The sequence below is a fragment of the Balaenoptera acutorostrata genome, chromosome 8 (genome assembly GCF_949987535.1).
Source record: "Balaenoptera acutorostrata chromosome 8, mBalAcu1.1, whole genome shotgun sequence".
Lineage (NCBI taxonomy): Eukaryota > Metazoa > Chordata > Mammalia > Artiodactyla > Balaenopteridae > Balaenoptera > Balaenoptera acutorostrata.
The window spans coordinates 13,392,688-13,415,733 of NC_080071.1; the positions used below are offsets into that span (position 1 = coordinate 13,392,688).

General features: G+C 42.3%; 1 protein-coding gene across 1 annotated transcript; it reads right to left on the bottom strand.

Annotated features, from left to right (window-relative positions):
• Window positions 1-248: 248 nt before the first annotated feature.
• RND3 (Rho family GTPase 3) lies at window positions 249-20,004 on the bottom strand. Its single transcript, XM_007183047.3, has 5 exons — window positions 19,606-20,004; window positions 19,024-19,111; window positions 6,924-7,033; window positions 3,885-4,019; window positions 249-2,292 (listed from the first exon to the last, which is right to left on the bottom strand). Exons 1-5 carry the CDS (start codon window positions 19,753-19,755, stop codon window positions 2,041-2,043), a joined length of 735 nt encoding a protein of 244 aa, XP_007183109.1. The 5' UTR covers window positions 19,756-20,004; the 3' UTR covers window positions 249-2,040.
• Window positions 20,005-23,046: the final 3,042 nt, after the last annotated feature.

Genomic DNA, 23,046 nt, shown 5'->3' on the forward strand with positions numbered 1-23,046 from the left:
GTGGTCAAATCACTTAGTCTAATTACACTCCATTTCTTTCTTGGGACCTGAAATCATCATGAAAACCTTGTATATACACAGATTTATCTTCCCCTAAGAAACTCTGACTTCTGCCAGAAATCAAAAAATTCCAAGGCCTACTCATCCAGGAAATGTTAGGTCAGATCTTGCAATCACCTCTATTAAAGAAAACTAAACAGCTACATCAGGAAGTAGGTAATAAAAGGCAGATCACATTTAGACAAAGACATGGTTACTTTTTTATTTGAAGAAAAAAAAAAGTATGTTTTAATAAATACTGCAGAAACATTGACCAAACAAACATACATAGTGACTTCAACATTTAAAAAACTGCAACGAAAGTTCTGCTTTATAACAGTTATAACTTATTTTCTTTTTACAATATTTAAATACAGAAAGCACTTGCCAGCTATTTCGTAATACTGCCCAAAGCATAATGCTGCATCAATCAAAGCATAGCATGTTGGTAAAATGTCTGCATTTCGTGGGAAATGACTGGAATGGTATTTTCTTGCAGAGACAAAACAAAGTGCTCGTAAGACACAGACTGAATGTTGTAATTACCTTAATCTCCTCTCCTGCCACAACTGAATGGGAGCACAGCTTCAACACTTCAAAAATGAAGCTTTATCATTGGAAAGAAAGCTCGTTTTCAACAAGCGCCAACAATAAAAAGGTCAGATCTGGTTTCTTCTCTGAAAGAAGCTCTAAAAGTAACTGGTCAAAAAATACCTGTAAACTATTTTAAATGCTGACTCTTTTATGTAACGATAGTGATAAAGTATCAAACACGGGCCTTGGTGGAATCTGGTTAAGTGAGGTTTAGCAATCACTCTCTAGAAATGCCCTAGGATAGTGTCAGGACTGACATTACATAATTTTCCTCTAAGGATTCTCGAAAGCTTGGATCAGAGGGTCCTTCTGTATCATGTTCACTGAAAGAAAGTGAAATAAACAAACTGATCATCAGATATTGCCAACTTGGGAGCTTCATCCCAAAAGAGGTTTTTTGCTTTGTACTTTTGGTATCTTAATTCCAGACGGCTTAACTCACAAACTGTGCTTTCTGCTACTAACCTTCATTCCTTATCTCTTCATGTGAAAATAGTACCTACATTTTTTCCCCCTTGGACCATTCCATGACGTCAAACCAAGACACCTTTTATTTGACTTTGCATTTTTATCAACGATGGCAAAAAAAAAAAAAAAAAAAAAAATCACACACCCTCTTTTCTAAACAGCACACAAAAATATCACATTGAGCAATTTACCACTTTTTAATGACAATCACAAGGATGAAAAGAACCATCAGACTGAATAAAAATTGACACTTTTTCTAGCTGACCTATTCGATCTTGGTAGTGCTGGTCTGCATATCTTGCAAGACTGCAAAAGCCTTTCTTGAGAACCATCTCGCTCAGCTATCTTCAGGATGGCAAGATTTCAAAGCCTCACCAACTTTTCCTCTGGATATCCCATGGGTCCTGATACAATTTCCATTTTAATGATGAGCTAGGAGGAAATTAGATCACATCCTCTAGAAAACTAAATGCTAAGGTCACAGTGCCAGTTCCCCAATGAGGACGGTGTATTAATATATACTTTTTGTAAAGGAGATTAAAACACTTAAAAATTAAATCAAAGTAGAGATCCATGAATAGATTGTAACAAAGAAAACAAAAACGCAAGCACCATTCAGAGCGTGGTTTTTCTTCTTGGAGGTACTTGCATTCGCATTCCTCCTCCTCAGCCTCTAGCCCATCTGAATCTCTCTTTTTTGGCATATTTTTCAAGTCACATTTCAAAACTCTTCAATGAACTCACTTCTCACTGCTTGTTCTACATGCCGAACCTAAGGACAGGATTCCAAAAAGATGAGCATCCTTCCAAATGCCTCCTAAGCCTCCAGAATACGTGACTTTGGCTGTGCACTTTGCTCAGACTTCACCTTTTTTTTGTTGTTGTTGGTGGTGTTTTCCACACTAGGTTTCCTTGTCCTCATTAAAGATAACCAGAGATTCACATCACAGTGCAACTCTTGGCTTTGTCCTTTCGTAAGTCCGTAGCCACTGCGGAGAGTTCTGGTCTGCTGGGCATGTGTGAAATCCGCTTTGTCGCCCTCTGCGATTTGTTCCGCTTAACGTTTTTATTTGTCTTGTTTACACATGCCAAGGTGGCCACATGAAAAATGTCTCTGACACTATTTTCTGACTGTAAAGCCGAGCATTCGATGTAAGTAGCTGCTCCGATCTGTTTGGCCATATTTGCCCCCTGAGAAGCAAAAAAAACGGGCTGTGATCAGTAATAAGTCTTCGGGGAAGTGTGTCTTCTAACACCACGAAATAATTGCATAGCAAAATGTTTCTAATGTTAACTGAATTTTCTAAGTATTGACGAAAAACAATTTTTTACATTTGAACTGCCTTATTTATTATTTCATAAATATTTGCAGCCAAGACCCAATCCTAAGATGTCCAATTACCATCACTCAGTAGACACTGCTTGACTTCCCAGAGGTGCTAAAGGCTGATCTAATGTCATTGGGTCATCAATAAACAAGGGCCACGATCATGAAGTAGTTAGTATGGGTGATTCTAAGAATTACCCAGAGAATCTTACTATTGGAAGAGAGTAAAAAAGCTGAAGACCATGAATGTAAATGCTCTGGCAGGGTGATCTGGTCCCTTGAGCCTGTTCCAGCACCTCATGGGAATAGACAAGCTGTACAAAAAACAGGGGTAAAAGAATTTAGAATCAATTTTGAAACGTATATGATTATGTCTTAGGGACAAAATAAATTGAGGAAAGGAATAATACTGTTCTAGCATCTACAACTTACTTAGGGGACACAAAATATGTAATTTCTAAATGTGGACCAGACAACCAGTGGACACAATAATAAGCGTGTGTGCATCAAAATGACTTATTTAAATAGCCAGATTTTTGTTAATTGGAATGAAGGACAAAGAAGACCACAGTATGAATGGTCAAACGATGAATACTAAATAAAATTCTAGCTGTTTCAACATGAACTCTCTTTAGAATCTGGTTGTAAGTTTTAAGAGAATGAACTTCTGAAACCAATTCTCCTCCTTTCTAAATGCTTGAGGGAAATGCGTGCAGGAATGATGAAACTCTAAAAGACAGTTTTCTGGAGTGCTCCATTTTACTGACAATGGCCTTTTTAAAGTATTGTATTGTGTTGCTGAGTGTAAAATAAGATTAACTTTAAGAGTAATAATACTTTAAGAGTATTACTGATTTTGAACACATTCTCTCTTAAATCTATTTCACTTTAAACCCAGTGAGAGTTGCAGAGATACAGAGGGTTGACTATGAGCCACTGTTTCTGCACTCAAGTGATCAAATATCATGTGAGTCCCCTACCGAATGACAGAGCATTTCACATTTTAAAGGATTTTTTTTCCAAACGCGTCTTATATACACACACACACACGAATCCTTGCACAGTCAACTGCTAAATAAATACTGGAAAGCTTTTTGAGAGAGTCCAGAATCAAAGTATCACCACAATTTCAGCCAAACCTTTTCCCAGATCACTTTGGTGCTCACTTGGCAGTTTTTACATTAATCTGAGCAATGGGCTGCCAGGAAGGGGCTGGGATAGTCGCTGTGAAGGCAGAGGCACAGAAACGCCAGCCCTTCTCATCTGTGTTTGCAGATGGTCACGACCTGGACACATGGTGTTCATTCTGCATCTTAGGAAAAAAAGGGGCTAGCGCCTGGCCTTGACCCCTGGTTGAGCCTTTAGAAAAGCAGCTACTTTTCATTTTATTTACTATGAATGATGTTCCATTTCTGACATTCTAACATCTATGTGTGCCCACTGACTACATACGTACCTGGTCATAGGACACTGGGGTCTGCCTGTGGTTTGAGAGCTCTACTAATGTACTGACATCTGTCCGAAGATCAGATTTGCAGCCGACCAAGAGCATTTTGGTGTTGGGACAAAACTCCTGGATTTCACCTTTCCACTACGGGGGGGAAAAGAAGATGAAAAATTAACAAAGTGCTGGCATCCATAAAGTGGAAAACAAGTTCTCCACTGGCAGGCATTGGAAATGGGACTCAAAAAGGACATTTAAAAGAAATTGTCACTTCAGATGAAGAAGCAAACTTGCATTTATCTTCTACGTAGCTATTAAATGTTACTGCTTTTTAAAGTGGATCCATTAGGGAACCATATTCTTCTTCTCTGTGACTCATTAACTGTCCCTACTGCAAGAGACTTGTTGGGTGTTGTGAGAAAGTAACTAAGGCAATTTCTTAATTATTGTGGTATCTCTGAAAGATAAAAGTGCCTTAAGAATAATTATACATTCTAACAAGTGACTACATCCTCGGATATGTTGAGCTGGTACTTCCTAGCATGGAAGACCGGGAATAAGGCAGAGCCAACACAAGCACAGATATACGTTCACTAATCCCACCTAGAAAGACTGAGCAGCCACTGTGTGCTGAAATCTCTATTGAGATTTCAGAGACTGGAGATAGAGTTAATTAATAGGACATTATGTCCTGCCTTTAAGGAGCTTCCATTGGTGTGGCTGAATCAACAAAGACCATGCCATTTGCAAAGGCCCATCTCAGGTTATCAGGGAGGCATCTGGTCCCATGGCTCATATGCCCTTGAGTTAATCTTAAATTACGTAAGTTATTAATTTAGTCTACTTTGGCTAGTTGTTTCATGACCCAACAAGAACTCTTAGAACCTCCAGAAATGCCTGGCGGGGAATTCCAATTGTCCTCTTAAAGAGCAAATGCATGACTTTTTGTGGTTTCACTTCCTCAAGCTTGAGATGACCATCAGGGTGAGAGTCAGGAGTTCAGAGTGTTCACAGGAGAGCTCAGCTCAGGGGCTGAGATCGGAAATCTGCGCCTGCCTCTGCCTGCCCACATTCACAAATACGTATTCAGTGCTCTGCTAAATACTGTGGTGGTTACAGAGATGATTAAGATGTAGCTGAGTCTTCCAGAAAGGAATTCACAAGAGAGTGGGGGTGATGAAGTCATGTCTATAATACTAGATAAAAGTGACATCCTGCAGGAGTAATTTAAAAGACCTCTAGAGGAGACATCTCCAGATCTAGAACTGTGGGCAATGAACTCTAGTCCAAAGTACACCCGTGGATTGAAGGGCATAATACATACTTTGCATAAGAGCCTAATTTATCCACCAACTCCTCCCTCCCGCCCTCCCCCTCCCTCTCCCACCCTCCCTCCCTTCCTTCCTTCCAGCACTATTTAGAGGCATCTATCATGTGCTAGATGACACTGGAGTAAGAACTAGAAGGTGAATTGAAAAAAAGAATAAGATCTCTCCAGCTCTAAGTCACTGTAACCTCTTTGATATTCAAAGACTTAAAGGATTCAATTAATCAAGACAAACCATAGCAGGGATTATCATGAGCCTTAAACTTCACACAAATGTAAAACACACTCATTAATATCTCTAAGGCCAAAGTCACTACACATTTGGTCTTAGCAGACAAAAGCAAAATAAAACAGGAGCAAGGTTTTTCATCATAAATTATGCATAACCCGATACTACATCAAGTAAGAACTCCAGTAAATAAGCAGTCTCTTTTATCTACAGACAAGCAAAAGACAAGTTATGTTGTTCTTCAGCTGTGTGATGGCTCTGGCCTGCCCCATGTCTAGCAATTATTCACAAGCACCGAAGGCAGGAAAGGTGTATTCTTGCCAGAATCTGACAGTCGCATTATTTGTGTTAGATACAAACATGACTCAAAATTGAAAGCTAAAAAGAGCCCTTAATCTTTTAAGAAATTCATATTTCATTGAACTAACTATATTTGTCATGTTTAGTAAAGAGATGGGGTAGGGGGGATGATTAACCTTCAAATCCTAATTTCATAATGACACACAAGGCCAGCAGTCAAACATGATAGGGAAAAATAAACTAATAAAAACACAAAAAATACAAGGACACTGCCTTGCTCTTAAGCACATCCTCTGACTAAGCCTGAGTGCATGGAGAAGAAGGGGGCTCTAGGGAAGGTCTGATTTCGAAACCCCACAGCACTCAGGCCAGGACTGAGAAGTCAGCTAGAGGCTAATACACGCTGGTCCTTGGAAGGGCATATGCCTTTCTCTAACTACCTGGAGGCTTAGTCCTAGGTTGGCAGAGCCCAAGGAATTCTCCTCCCCCAACTCAGCCTCCCCAGGACCTGTGACCCACCTGCCATAGGGTGCCTTCCTCCTGACCTCCCCTGGGTTCCATCCAGAGCTTCCTCAGATTCCTTCCCCACCTACAGAACCTCACTACCTTTGCCTCCAGAAAGTAGCTATGTGATATCATCTGTGACATGTGTACACGACTGTGTTTACTAGTATCTGACATCACCTGGTCTAATGTCTGTAAACACACCCCTATTACTCCCCTATTTATTCTATTTCTGTTTCCAATAAATAACATCACTACTGAAATACAGCTTCTTTACTAAAACAGCTATTACTGCATTCATTTCAATCCCTGAATTGAGGTCAAAAGTAAACCTGTAAAGTAAAGCACAAGCTACAGGGTGAATGAAGGACGGAAAGGAAGACACACTTAGCAGTAATGGAATATCAGTATTTTTAGCTGCCCCACTGCCACCCAAAGGATAAACACAGAGGCTCTTAAAAGGGTATTTTGTTTCTTAAAATGAAATAAAATGTTAAGCAGGTTCATCATCAAAACTTGGGACACATAAGAGTGGAAACCCTGTTATAACGTGAGAGTGTCCTTTTCAGTGTTTTAGTTACAAGACATACAGCAGGGAATTAACTGCAGTGTTTGAGCTCCCAGCCAACCACATGTTTCTACTTTATATCTGGGCCAGTACTGATCTGTGTCATCACTCCCCAGCACTTGCCTTTTTCAGGACACTGTCCAGAGTCTCTGGTCTACTGATGTCAAAGCAAATCAGCACGGCATCTGAATCTGGGTAAGAGAGGGGCCGGACGTTGTCATAGTAAGGAGAACCTGAGAAGAAACAAAGAAACACAAGTTTTCAGATGAATATCCCCTTTGCCTGTCATGCATGAACTCTGCCCTTTTGAATTGAATCCTTGGATGGTCACATGGCTCCCATCTCCTCTAGTTCTTGGAAAAGAAAGCAAACAAAAGCCGAGTAGTACTATATTCATTTCTACTAGAAGACAAGGAAACCTCACTTGTATCTGACTTAAATTCGAGGGGAGGAGTCAGGATCTTAAGTTGAAATCTGCACAGTTCAAAGAGTAGAGCCCAAAGGCACCTAGGTGAAGGGCAGAAGCATCTGGAACCAGATGGTCTGGAGTGCAAATCCACCTCCACCACTGCAAGACGGGGGCAGGTGGCTTCAGGTCTCTGTGCCTCTGATTCTTCACTCTTGAAAGGAAGATGACAACAGTACCTACCTGGGATTCAATAAACCTGGGCAGTGCCTGTCACTTAGTAACGGATCAAGAAGTCTTAACTAAGGCTATGGCTATGCTATTGCTATTGAAAGCTGAGTGGTAGCAAGCACAGTCACTGGAGCTACTTCTTGGGAAAGAGCCCGATATTCAAGATCACTCTGTTAGCACAATGGAGAATGGGGGAGGGAGGAAAAGGGTGGGTTCAGCCACACAAAGAGAACCATCGTGAACCACATCAGCACCACCCTATCTCCAAGTTACAAGTTTGTATAAGCCATGACCTTTGAGCTTGCTTACTTAAACTTATCCCCAAACTCTGTATTGACTCTCTTCCTGTTACAACCAAAAAATGTAATAAATGCCATACTGGATCCTGTCACTTTTTTACACTTTTCCATCTCTGGGAGTGACATCAAGGCATGATCCAAGGATCTGAGCCTGAGTTAAATACAGGGTTCCCTAAAGGTTCAAGTTACCAGCCAATTAATTGAACCGCAGAACCCCCTCTGGTCGTTTAGGAAATTTCTTCTCTTCTTTTAAAAATCCCAAAGGATGGGCAGTTGCATGAGGCCAGTTATTATAAAATGGTGTGCCTATAAAATTAAATAACGGCCTGCCATGCTATTTATTTTTTGAAAAATCATTTTCAGTATAATGACATTTCACAAGCACAACATGAAATCGTTTTACTAGGAATGTATACCTATACGTATATATATATATAATTTGACTCCAGAATAGAGAAAATCTAAGCCACCAGTCTTTTTGAAACCCAATTTCATTTTGACATCACCTTCCATTTCTAGCAGAAAAACATGACATGTTGTCCCCTGATAAATCAAAACCTCATAAGTCAAAGTCAGGGAAAGAGAAAGACTAAAGAAGCTTGTCAAATAATCCTTTATATTTCTATCAAAACAAAATTTTTCAGGAGGCTGCTCCCGAGATCTCAAAGTTACTGCCCGTAGTTAGGGTGAATCACCCTCTTTTCTCAGGATATTGTGGGTCCCTAGCATTCACTAAGCAAGCCCAGGAACGCTGTGGCTCTTTCATCAGCTGCTTTAGGGATGGAAAGTGACAACTTCAAGCCAGGTGTGTCTACCAAGCAAGAAGGAAGCGAAATGTTCTAGGAATCAGGAAGAAAAGTGTGAATAAATATAGACCCACTAAGCCAGAATCTGTCCTGAGCTACAGCAGCTCCCTGCCCACATCTGGAATCAGGACCCACAAAAAGATACTTTCCAAAAGCTTAAAGCGTTTAAAGTTAAAAAAAAAAAAAAAAAAAAAGCCATTTAAAATAGTAAGGCCTATAAGAATAGGCTGTTTCTGAAAGCTTGTTTCTGAAAGGCTGTTTTCTGAAAATGACACGCTATGGCTGCTGCTTTCTCAGCCACTCAAAAAAAAAAAAAAAATCTGAGGTTACAAGAAAAATTCACAAATAGTTCATTAACGTCAACATTTTTGAGAGGATCAGAAATGAGATGGCTTATCACTCTACATGGATACGCTGGCATTTCCATATTTGTTCCGTGAAGTTCAGACTTTCTGAATTGCAGCTTCTGTTTCCGTGTCCAAAGTCTAACCTGGACACAGCTTCTGCTGTAATTATTGGGGAATTTCTTTTTCCAAACATGGAATCAGAAAATTCCAGATCATAGAGTGGAAATCCAAATACCAGACACATACATGAGGATTTCCTCTGCTCTTCCAAGTTAGCAGGAGATGACCTGACCCCAAATCTAGAAAGTCACAGTGTTCCAACAACTCAGGATGTCAGAAGCCTAACTAGGCTTCAGAGATCTCCCTTCTTGGAAATCACTCCCATTGGGAAGAAAACTATCTCGCCGTGGATACTTTCCAGTCTCCAGCAGACCTGAACTTTGGAGGACAGGCTTCTCCAGGTGCCTTATTCCTTCAGGACATAATCTTTGACTAAGATGAAAGTAAGTACACATTGCTAATCTCTGATCTAAGACTACTCTACATAACAGTGAAAACCATCTTTTCCAGACACAAAATTAAGGAAAGACAGTTGGAGAATTACAAGGGTGCTAAAATAGAGTAATTAAAATTCGAACTACTGGGAAAATCCAGAGGAATGGTTTTAACTTCCAAGCCACCACGTGGCTGCAGAGAATACCCCTCCCTTTGTGTACTGGGCTTCTCTCCCTCTCCCATTTTATGGCCACAAAGGGGATGTGGCTTTGTCTTCAGCCCTCTGTCACTGCTGGAGACTCCTGCTTCCTAGAATCAAGGGAACTGCCTTCTGTACTTAGTGGGGGTACCCAAATATCTGCAAAATGTTAAGTATTGGCCTGACTTTAAAATGAAATGGAGTTTGCAACTGAAACCAAATTCTTATGGAGGTTTGATTCTGCTTTTGTTTTTATTTGGTTTAATGTTTTGAATGAAAATATATATTAAATATATATATATATTAAGGTTCATGAGAAATATGCCACCTTGCTTGTTGAGGTACATAGGTAATTTTTAAGAGCTTTAACAAGATCTAATTAGGAGTGATACTTTGATCTGTCCTATTACTTTTGCTAATGAACAGCGCTTTTAGATCCACAAGAGTGTCCAAAGGTAGTAATAAAACTGATCTCCACATTTATTAGTTATAAGCATAATTTGCTTAACCACTAACCACAAGAGTAATTTGTCATTAAACGTAACAAGACCACTTATTCATTATACTTTTTGATAGGGCATGGTTAAAACTTTGAATAGAAAAATCCACGGGCTGAATTTTTTCATAGTGAAAAAAGAAAACTGATAGAGAATGATAAAAGAACTTGTCCTACCAGGAAGAATCTAACAATCATCAGCTAAGCACGACCTTCGGGCGGGGTGTGGGAGGGTGTGGGACCCGGGGGGAGGGTAAATGCAGTGTAACTTGCAAGTGTTTACTCTGCATTTAAGCGCTTGGAATTCTTGCCTATAAAGCCCAAGCTACCGCACAAAGCAAGGAAGAAAAGCAAAGCTTGAGGGTGCACGGTGTGATCACAGGCATGCGGGGGCTAACTCGTCAGCCAAGAAAAAATAAAGAGGAATTCCAGGAATGCCCCTATGAAGTGAGAAGCAATACAGGCAGGGAGAAGTGACACCAAAGGAAGAAGCAGAAAGCAAGTCGATGAGACAGGAACAATACCTGCCCCTCACTCCTCCATCCCTCCAGAAAAGCCTTACAGCATTCTGTTAAGTCAAACAGTAAAATATTAACTTCTACAGATTTTTTTTTTAAAGATGCATGTGAAAAGCTTCCAAGGTAACTATAGAGCTAAACACAAGGCAAGAAAGAACACTGAATAATTGTGTATTATGTAGAAAAGAACTGAACTTTAACTGCAGTATATAGTAGGTACTGACATACATATAGTATGTACTCTAGTGCCCAAGAAAGTACTAGATCTAAAGTCAGTTAGTCTAGGTACTGAGCTTTGCTTGTCAAATAAAACTCTTTCTCACCATGTGGAATAGGCTTTCTTGCACATGGTAGTTCTCAGATGCAGCATTTCTCTTACACTTTGTGTAACTTTAAGCACCCAGCACTATTCCAAGGTCCTTTCTACTTAACCATCAGATCATCAAAAGGAAAATTTCAAAAAATTCCACACTGTAAAGAAATGATGACACCACATATGCAAAATGTGTGCTCCCAAACCCCACAAAGAACAAGCTTTGCTTGGGTGGAGACTGGAATAGTGCCATGTGAGGTTCTCTGAGTCCTTCGAGTTTGGCAAACATCAGCAAAGTTCCAAAAGGTTTCTGAAACTGTTCAGGTCTACCCATCTTTGTCTTCAAGATCATTAATTCTGGGTGAGAGCAGTCTTTCCAGCCCAAGAATGGTCACAAAGTGCCTCACCCAGAAACTACTTCTGCAGACACATACCTGTCCGCTTAAGTCATCTCTTCACAAAGACAGAACACACCATATATGTACATAATTAAATGTAAGAAGATTCATGCCCAAAAGGGAGGCTTTAGGGAACCTTTTGCAAAACGAGTTCAAACACTGGGAGGCTTTATAGGAGCTTGAGAACTGAAAACTTTAGTTGACTATTTCATAAATACAACTTCTTTTACTTGAACCTTAAATTGAACAACTTCTCTTTCTCCCATAAGAAATTCCTACCTAGAACAATAAAATCAGGGATACTGCATATTTTGGGGAGAGAAAATATGTTAACTTTTGGTATTTTTAGTGATCACCAAGAGAACACCTGTACCCAACAGCAGTTACCATGTGGATGATCTGCCCAGTTATTACAAGATTCCATTTCGTCATGCCATCTCCACTCAGAGTGAAAGCTCCAAATCAGCAATCATCTCAGGAATGTGAATCAAGTCCAGGCAGAACTCTGGGTCTGGCTCAATATAAGACTGTTGAACTCTTTTTCCAAGCAGTCTGCACTACAGGCACCAGGCCCTCAAATATGCAACAAGTATTGCCAGGAAGGATATTTTATTTGTTTCTTCTATAGGTTCAGCTTAACAGAAATTATAAACAGATTTTATGAAAATTTGGGGGCACTTCTCTGTTGCTATTAAGAAAAGAATCAATATTTTCAATTTCCGGGAACAATGCAGATACGTAGTTGTATAGAAAGTCAAAGAGGTAGAAATAAGACTACTTTTGAGCTTTAAATAAAGATTTAGGGTTAAACTCCCAATCTTACTGAGATACTTTAAAAATATAAGAATCAAAACATTTTACTTAAAGTGGAACTACAGTAAGTCACAGAACCTTAGGGATAAGAGTAGATATGTATACATCTAAAAAAATTACATTATCATTCAGTAATAACCCATGAGTGAATCTGCCCTGCCACATACTATGTCATCAGGCTCATGTTTCAAAGCTAACGTGCACAACACCTGGTCGGACTTCTGAGGCAGCTTATGTTCATGCCAGTGAAATTTCTGTTATGTCAAGGGTGTCTCTGAGTAACGTTGGCAATATATTGTAACTGAGAAGAAATTTAAAGGGCATCAGAAAATGGTTGAGACACAAGTAATTCATTTGGCATGGACCACCAGACACCATGAGCTAGCTGGAGGAACTATTGGTCCTTGGTGTCACATCTACATGCAAAAGAACTGGATTAATGAGAAAACATCTGGTTATTTCAGGTGGCATCAGAATGACAAATCTGGATGCCTCACTGAAAATGTGCAACTTAGCAAGAAACCAGATTGGAAAAAACCCAGCACTAAATGGGGTTTAAACTAAAGAGAGACAGAGATCTAGACACAGATATAAACTTAGAAAGGGAATTTATATCTTCCTCCTTTTTTTGATCTATAGTTTCAACGGAAATCATTGCACAGTGAACAATTCTCCAAATGTAGTTTTGTGTATTTCTTACTAGAAATCACTATCCAAACCCAGGGCTGTTTTGCCTTTAACCCACATCTCTTACAGAGTTTCAGGGTGAAAACTCAAGAGTTGAACCTGGCTTTGGAACTCTAAGCTCCTAGAGCTCATTACTACCTTATGATCTAACTGATTTTGTGCAATTTTGCCCTTGATATTCACAACACAAGCACCCATGCTTCTTTGGCTTCTTCATAAATTCTTGCCCTCCCCCTTTCTCTAACAAGGTTAAGTTAAAATTCTTCAACTTTCAGAATCTTGTTCTCCCTGATAGTCATTCAACGTAAGCATGTTTCCAAGTGGGAGGGATGTTAAAGAGTTCTTAAGAACTGAGTCACCTTCGAGAGATGAGGAAGAAATTGTGGTGGGTTTCGATGAGTCACAAGTCAGGGGGCTTGGGCTGGCCCTGCAGGCTTCAACAGTTTTTTGGATCTTCTTGCTAAGTGAATCCAGCTTTAGAACCTCCAGGCCCAGCCTCCTATAAACAAGTACTAGACAGTGAGTACCTTGAGGGCAGGCACTGTCCTAGCCAGGCTTGTCCCTGCTCCCACAGCCTTTAGCAGAGTTCATGCACACCGAATGCCCTAAAAAATGTTTACTGGTTTCAATCATTTCTATAAGTCTTGCCTTGATGTGTTAATTTACATCTTAAATCACAAAAAAGGGACCAGTGATCCTTTTGATGCTGCTTTTCTGGATTATTGACTAACCTCCACATTGCTGAAACATTTCAATCCCTGTTAAGAAATATTTCAAGAGTGCTTGTCACTGAGGCTATTCTTCAAACCTGATGTATGATCTATAAATATAACAATATATTGATAGGTAGACTTATGGTTATAGAGGAGTTTGTCCTCAAAGTCAGGCCATGAGTAATTAAGATTTTCCTCTCTTCCCTAAGAATACTACATTCTCTGTTAATACTGCTAAAAACTAGTACAGGAAGTGCTAACTTTAGCACTCGTGGCCTAAAAGAACCTCGTATCAGGACAGGATTCAAAAGCGTGTTTATGAGGCAACAGCATAGTTATTGTGGGGGAATATTAGCAGCTGAATTGAGTATTTTAAAACTAACAATATGCCTTAAGTAAAATGTGCATTAACTTGCCCTGGTTAAAAGCTGAAATGAATGATTATTACTCCCTAAATCACATGTGCTGAAATTACACTGCAATCAAATCACTTAGGAAAAGATATGGTGATCCTTAAATGACAAAGTTTCTATTATTAGTAGACACTGGCTTTATGCTACAAATTGCTTCTATGCTTGGCAAATCTGGCAGATTCTGAAGCACAAGACTACTTTGGTCTCACTTATCACTTCAAAATGTTGAAACCATTACCCATTGTTTTGCAGAAACTCACTGAGTGAATTTGAAAAATCAATAGGAGCATTTCTGCAACTTTTAATCAAAATGCTCATCTTATTATCAATGAAAGGGAATAGGAAATATTTCTCATTAAAATCAAGAAATCATAGACCTGTATCTAAAGACTACCTTTTAGAGGAGTCACAGTGCAGTTATTTATAAGAGGGTTTTGTTTCTTTTTTTTTTAAATTTTTATTGGAGTGTAGTTGATTTATAATGCCGTGTTAGTTTCAGGTGTACAACAAAGTGAACCAGTTGCATATATACATATACCCACTCTTTTAGATTCTTTTCCCATATAGGCCATTACAGAGTATTGAGTAGAGTTCCCTGTGCTATACAGTAGGTCCTTGTTGATTATCTATTTTATATATAGTAGTGTGTATATGTCAATCCCAACCTCCCAATTTATCCCTCCCCATCCCACTTTCCCCCACGTAACCATAAGTTTGTTTTCTACATCTGTGACTCTATTTCTGTTTTGTAAATAAGTTCATTTGTACCATTTTTTTAGATTCCACACATACGTGATATCATATATTTGTCTATCTCTGTCTGACTTCACTCAGTATGACAATCTCTAGGTCCATCCATGTTGCTGCAAATGGCATTATTTCGTTCTTTTTTTATGGCTGAGTAATACTCCATTGTATACATGTACATCTTCTTTATCCATTCCTCTGTCGATGGACTCTTAGGTTGTTTCCATGTCCTGGCTATTGTAAACAGTGTTGCAATGAACATTGGGGTGCATGTATCTTTTCAAATTTTGTTTCCTTTTAGGGGGCTGGAATAACTTTAAGCAGCCATAAGAAATCGACTGGCAAAGTGCCATTTGTGGCTGCTTCTTTAATTGGTGTGTGCCTTGGGGGCGGTGGGAAAAGTTTCCTGCCTGAGGATTTAGAAGATCTATCAGCATTAGGGATGCCTAACAAGGGAAATCCACAGCAATCAGATGCAAAGGGCACCTGGGTTCAAGAATCTGACAAAATTGGCTCATCATAGGTTGCATGTGAGCTACACTAAGTGGGGAGAGCTTCCTTCCCCCCACTCTCTGCCTTACCTGGACTGTATGCGTCTTAGGGGCAGGACCATATTTTAATTAACTCTGTATCTCTAAGGCCTGAAAGAAGCCCTGCACATAGTAGATGCAGAAAGGAAGAGGGAAAGAGAGAGAGAAAAAATGAGACTATACATTACTGTGCCTCAGAAAGTAGGGAATGAATTATCTTTTCTCTTGGTGCAACCAGGTCCCACAAATCCTAACTCCACTTGATGTTCTTTCCTACACCCAAACTGGCAGAGTTCTGCCTGTGCATAATCGTATGCTGCTGGGGGGAAAAGGAGACCCCCTTATGAGAAGCTGTCCAAGTACAAAAACCGGATATGAGAACAGCTTCTATCTCCTAATGTCTGCTAGGAGGCTAAGCAGGATGTGAATGCCATTCAAAGGACAAAGTTTATGCCATCTCTCTCCCTATGTAGGAGAAGTTACATGCCTCATTTTCCCTCTAACTTTCACAAAGTTCTAGAAGGGGAAAAAAAAATCTGACATTTAGGACTTTAGACACTTGGCTTGGATCTTTTCTCCAGAGTTAAATTGATAGCAGTTGGAAAAAATAAATGTATCAAGAGGCATCAGGCACACACAATTATTTTCACAACCCAAACTAAACAAATGTCTTAGTGGGCAAAGAAAATGTCAAATGTTTGTCAAAAAATAATCCTGTTCAGAAATTTGCCATGAAAAGCTTGAGATGAAATGAAAAACGGTTAAAGATACTTGAAGTGATTAGCTGCTGATGCAACAGTTCTTGCTAGATGTATTTCACTCATGAATGATAAACCATTTTTGGTGGAAACAGTCTACTCCTAGAATCCAGGCAATGCTTCATGACTGTGTTTAATTAACTCACATTTCACCTCACAAACAACATAATGGGATTCTAAATAATTCCCTTATGCCTTTTTCCCATTATGTATAAAACTCAATCTAAATTTGAACTAAGATTTCATTACTGGATAATTTTGCTGTGTGATATTTTCTTAATCACAGTGTTTTCAAACCTTTATATTTTAGTTAAATATGCATAGGTTTTGTTTCATTAAACAAAAATAGAAGTGATTATTTCACTACAGACTTCATTTCAGGTGATTATCTTTAATTTGATGAAAAGCAATATTTATAAAGTTGCCATTCTTTGTGCACAGGTAATTCAGTGGTAATAAATGTCAGGGAATCTCATCTCCTTGGAAACGACGCATATGATTATTCATTTGTTCATTCAACAGATTTTATTGGGTGACTACTGTGTGCAAGGCACGATGCTATGTGTGCAGAGACCACAAACTGTAGTTTGGATTAAATACTTGAAAGTATACGAAGTGATATTTATCTGCACATGTGAAGCAGAGCCTCCAACTATAAACTGCCCACATTTTGTTTTCTAGGCTTTGTTAAACATGTGCCTTTTCTCTTCTTTAAAAAAAAAAAAAAAAAAAAAAAGTCAATTTGGCTCTTTGGGCACCTAATTTAAAATCTCCATTGGTGGTCCTGTGACACTTGAAGCTTGAGAGGGGATGCACAACCCAATATTCCTATAAGCCCACCCATGCCCCCTCCCTGCCCAAATGTGTCTCCTTCTTAAATCCACCAGAAAGCAGTGGCTCTGTTCAGAGCCTGGCTTGCTTTGTAGGTCGTGAAAACTGCAGGATGGGATGGCAGATCCACTGGGACTAAGAGCTGAAGCCAACCAACATCCCTGGAAACAAAAAGACTTGCCTGTCTGGTGATCCAAAGCCAAGAAGTATACAGCTGGGAGAGATCCTGCACATTATGTGGTTCTGTATCCTTTTTTTTTAGATGATGAAATGAAACTCAGGGAGGTAGAGGATCTGCACACAGAAGTCTGTGGTAACCAGTAGCTAAGATCTAAACATAGCTTTGTATCAACGACTGGATCAGACTCACAGACCCCATATCTAAATAATTCTTATCACGCATTAGGTCCAAACAGGCTGGGGGAGGGGAGTGAGAATCGGTGTTAATTATTGGTACCATACCAGATGTCCTGCCCACTAGGCGTAACAAATACCATGATATGTCTGGGAATTTGAGCCCATTAAGTACTAGGCTGTGTACAAATCTGATGATGGAAACTACTGAAATAAAATACTAGAATTCCGTCTATCACCACCTTCCCTATAGTTTCGAGAGTGTGTGCAATCCTCAGTACAAAACACGGTGAGGTCCCGGTTCTGCTACCCTTGGCGAGGCTCCAGGAGGAGCCTGACTCTCCAGGGAGAAACAAAATCTGCATATCTTACGGCAGCCCTCGGAGCATCTGGCACCAACCGTGAGAGGCGCTCGAGCGACACTTCTCACTTGCCTTTGTGCCCGCACTGCCTCCGGCGACCCTGTCAGTCAAGGTCTCTTCCTTGTGCTCTCTAATCCCCTGCGTTCCTCGGGGGCTCCCGAGGTTAAAGTCGAGGGCTGTGGGAAGCTCGCGCAGCCCAGAAGCACCTCCACGAGGCCACTCCCAGCTGAGCGCAGGTTCACCTCGCGGGCCTCCCCGCCCGGCAGCAACGCCTGCGTGCTGGCACTTGCGTGCTCCTCCTCGCTACTTTCACCCGGGATTTGGCTCGGTTCACCCGCGGCAGCCCAGCTCCCTGCTAAACTCCCAGACCTAAGCTCAGGGGCCTTCACCCGGCCTTCCCACTGGCTCCTCCTCCTCCTCCAGAGGCTACGCCCTTCCTGGGAACTGCACTCCGCCGCCAGGCACCGCAGGCTGGGGCGGCGGGTGCCTGGGTTCCAGCCGGAGGTTCCCGGGGATGCTCCCGCCCCCACCGCGCCTGACCCAGCCCGAACCCCTAACGGCCGCGCGGGGAAGCCTTCCCCTCCGCGGTGTAACCGGCCCTCCCTACCATCGCGCGCCAGGTTGGTGGGTGGGCGCGTGGGAAGGCGATAACCCGGCCTTGAACCCCAGACCCTTGAAAATAATTCACCATGCCAATAATTCAACTGGACGGGAAGGTCAAAGGCGAATAGGACGGCCCGCCTTGTAGACTGGAGGAGCGTGATGCAATGGGTCAGGAGGGAATGGCGTGGGCCAGGGGACACCAAGTGATCACGGGGGCGGGGGGGGGGGGCTCGGATCTGCCGGTCGGCACCGAGGCGGCGCGGGCGGGCGGCAGCTCGGAGAGGAGGCCCGGCGACCGCCCGCCGGGTGCTGCCCGCGCCGCCAGCGCATTCCAGGCAGTAGGCGTCACGAGCGCCAGGGCTGCTCGCGCTCACTTTACTCTCTCCCCAAGCGCGGAATCCGCCTGTAACTGCGTTGCTTTGGGGATTTTCTCCCACCTCCCACCACCCTCTCCGCGCTCCCCGCCTACCCACCAAGCAGCAGGTTAGATCCTGGAGGGGCGCGCTCGCATCCGAGAGCCAGCTGATTCCAAGGCGGCACACGCATCCCCCCAACATTTGGCCTTCCCGGCCGCCCCGAGACGACTCGGGCACAGCTCCGCGGCCACCCGGCTACAAGCATTTTCTACCACTGGGTCACCCCTCGGGCAAAGAGCGCCCTTCTCTGCCCACGGCTTTCCCCCGACCCAATGTCGTTCCCCCACCCCCACTCAGAAGGGACACAATTTTCACCCAGCAGGGAATCCCTCGTAAGAAGCAAAGTTAAAAGAGCGGCGCAGAGCGAGCGCTGGTGGCGCGCTGGCCCGTGCTGAGAGCGTGCCAGGCGCGGAGTCCCGCTACCCGCCGCGCACCCCTGAGCGGCTGGAAACCCGCCCGAGCGCCACGCGGTCCGATGACTCTCTTACCCGAAGTGTCCCACAGGCTCAACTCTATTCTTTGTGTGTCGATTTCAAAGCTGGCCGTGTAATTCTCAAACACCGTAGGGACGTAATTCTGGACAAGATGGACAGGGGGAACAAAGAGGGCAAAGAGGTTATCTTAAAATGCACGACACCCGCAGAACACCCTCTGATAATCGCCTCCTCACTCTCCAATGGAAAAACGAAACCCCAATACCCGCACCCACCAGCTCTCACACTGAACACGCGGACCCTTTCCGAAACCCCTAACTTCCCTCTCGCCGCACCCGGATCCTCCAAGACCGGAGGATCCAAATCTCCCAACCCCAGATTCTGCACACAGGACCGAACAAGTTTCAGAAGCTAACAGCAGAATGTGCGGGCGCATCCCAACCCCTCAACGCTTCCAGCCCACTTTCCCTTTCCGGGCAGTCTAACCAGGGGGAAAGTAGCAAATGGCGAGAAAGACGGCTGAAAAAAAGAAAAACGGGTGAAGGGGGGAGAGTCAGGGGAAACCCACCTCGACGCGGGGATCCCCCGGGCCGGGCGCCGCCCCCCCTCCTCGCAGCCCCGGCCGGCCACACTCACCTCGGGGAAGCAGTCTTTGGCGAAGACGTGCAGCAGCGCGGTTTTCCCACACTGACTGTCTCCCACCACTACTATCTTGCATTTCACGTTCAGATTAGGATCCATGATAGATTTACTGGATAATTTCTGGCTGGCTCTTCTCTCCTTCATTGATCTTGCCTTATTTTCTCTTGAAACAGAAATTTTCACTTATAGAGGAAAAAATATATATATTTCTCTTTCTATAAAAAGCAGATATATAAAAATAAATCGCAAGGCTGGTGGGAACCCCTGAAGCGCCGCGCAGACGAGGAGAGCTAGAGAAGCAGGCTCATTACTCTCCTCCGACAAGTTTTATGCCTGACTCCGCACGGCGCTTCCCAAGTCCAATTCCGATCCGACTGCTTTGTTTCACGCTCTCTGCGCGGCTTTATACGCCCAGCCTTCCAATCCTCTTTCTCAATGAGAGAAGGAAACTGATCCGCCTCCTCCCCTTTTATGGAGCCTGGGAGCGAGCGCCGTCTGGCTCCTCGCAGAACACGTAGACAATGCGCCCTCTAGGGTGACCATGCGGGATCGATTTCCAGACCAAGGCTCTGCGACGACTTGAAGACCCCAATGACGCTTTGCTGAAAGATGGGACTGTACAAGTCAAGGAGGAGGTGGGAAACTGAATTGTCTGTGCATATTGATTTTGATCAGAATTTCCTGAAAAAGCGTTTTCATAGGGGCTGAACTACGGAAGCCTCATGAACATTTATGAAAGCAAAAACATTTCCTGCCCAACACAGAAGGGTGGGGAAGGGTTAAGTGACTGTATTTTCTTAGAAAGTGTTTTGTGTCAGGTATATAGGCCATGGAACAATAGCTAAGCCGGGTTACTTCCGATGCCGGAACTGGCTTGCCTGGGTCACAGCAATAGACTGGCTTCTGAAACCAGTGAGTTCCAGTGACTCAGGAGGAGAGAGAAAGGTTTTGAGGAGAGGGAAAGGGAGGTGGGAGGGGAAAAGAAAGAAAAGTGGAAGGTGCTCATAGCTGAGTGACCAAAGCCACTGGAAACTCAATCCTACTGCACTAGGGACCTACACACACAAGGTCAGCCATTGCCCCTGTCAGTGAGAAGAGGGGGTAGGAGGGATTCTGATCCTGACCTTTAATTCCTTTATCTGTAGCTTCCCTTTCGCTGAAATCAAAGCACCCTAGGCTGGACCCAGAAAACAGAAATTTGCTTAGCTGAAAAATGCAGGTACAACCCTTCGCTCCCTCTCCACCTGGCCTCCACATCCACCCCCCTACCCACCCACCTGAAAGTCTCAGAGAGGACTAAAAATGGCCACACGTTTGTTCTCTCTTCCCTATAAAAAGTTCTTCTTTTCTCATCTTCACTTCCTGTGCTTCAAGTGATCAGGAGGTTGCACCTATTTTTAAAAATTTTTATTGAGGTATAGTTGATTTACAGTATCTTATGTTTCAGGTGTACAATACAGTGAATCACAATTTTTAAAGATTATACTCCATTTATAGTTACTATAAGATATTGGCTATATTCCCTGTGCTGTGCAATGTATCCTTGTAGCTTATTCATTTTATACATATAAGTTGTTATCTCTTAATCCCCTACCCCCATCTTGCCCCTCACCACTTCCCTCTCCCCACTGGTAACCACTAGTTCCTTCTCTGTATCTGTCGGTCTGTTTCTTATGTTATATTCACTGGTTTGTTTTATTTTTTAGATTTCACATATAAGTGATATCACAGAGTATCTGTCTTTCTCTCTGACTTATTTCACTCAGCATAATGCCCTCCAAGTCCATCCATGTTGTTGCAAATGACAAAATTTACAGAGGTTTCACCTATTAAATTGTATTAAGGACATCATTGACCAAAAAAAACCACAAAACCGTATAGGTTCCCCCAATGGACACTTCTACGTTTGTAAATGAGAAGAAGATGAGATGAAAAACCAGAAAGTTCAGTATGGGGAGTGAAAAGACACAATGATAGATGGTTAAAAGCATACATGTAAGTATCAACCCTAGGACCATGAAGGCTCAGGGATCTAAGGATGGTCTCCTCTTCCTTTCAGAGTAGAGAAAACTGGAGCCGCTCAAAGGAAGACTGACTCAGTGTGTAGGGCTGTGTTCATACACACACAGGGCTGACTCACAGAAACAGGGAGCGCTGGCCCTGCTCAGGTTACTAAAGCAGCACGGGCCAAAGTTTGCTCTGCAGAAAGCGTGCTCACAAAAAGCGTCCTGCATCCCAATTAGTGATGGAGACACTGTGCCCGTATCACCCCTTGAAAATGTGCCAAGCACTTTGACATATTACAAACAGTAAAAAGCTCTATAGAAAGGTAGCACACCTAATGTAGTTTAACCCAGCATTCCTCAAAACTACTTAAGCACAGGAAACTTTGATCTAATTATTTACTTGTTTGAGAAGCAATAGACATAGTGGTTGGGGGCAGGAAATCACAAAGAAGTGTATTTGTGTGACCTTGGATAAGTTACTTAACCTCTCTAAGCCTCAATTTCACCATCTGTAAAATGAGAGTCATAATAGTAATGATGAGGAAATGCAAGTGAAGTTTGCAGGATAGTTTCTGGCACATTAAAGAATCCTCCACCTACTTTATATTTCACACGTAGCTCTTATTTTCACTTCTCAGAACTGTTGAACATATCTTGGGAAATTCTGGCCTCATTAGTGGACTCACTAATTGGCGCTAAGAGAATAGATCCACCCTTTTTTTTTTTCCCTCAGATTTTTAACGTAGGAAGTTGCTCCTTTCTGGAAATATGATTTGACCTTCCACATTCCTGAATTGATATAGTTTATGTGGTTAAGCTGCTCTAACTAGCAATAGTTATGAATTATTAGTATTTGGCTGACAATGAATAAGATGACCATGCAATTTATCATATAAGCTGGGACACTTTTGAGAGCAAAAGGGGGTACCACTAATGGTCAGAACAACAGTTCTAAACAGGGTCTGGCCCAGGCAAAATGAGAGACCTAATCACTTTAATGAAGAATCTGGAATCAGAGACTATTTTTGGAAATCAGGTGACCTGAATCTCCAGGAATCTGCCAGTTGCTGAGTGAAATTATTTAATTAATTAATTATATTTATTTATTTAAATACATTTATCTTATTTATTTTATTTTTGGCTGCGTTGGTTCTTCATTGCTGCGCACAGGCTTTCTCTAGTTGCGGGGAGCGGGGGCTACTCTTCGTTGTGGTGCGTGGGCTTTTCATTGTGGTGGCTTCTCTTGTTGTGGATCACCGTCTCTAGAGCACAGGCTCAGTAGTTGTGGCACAAGGGCTTAGTTGCTCCTCAGCATGTGGGATCTTCCCGGACCAGGGATCGAACCCGTGTCCCCTGCATGGGCAGGCAGAGTCTTAACTACTGCACCACCAGGGGAGTCCCTGCTGAGTGAAATTTAATGGCTGTGTAA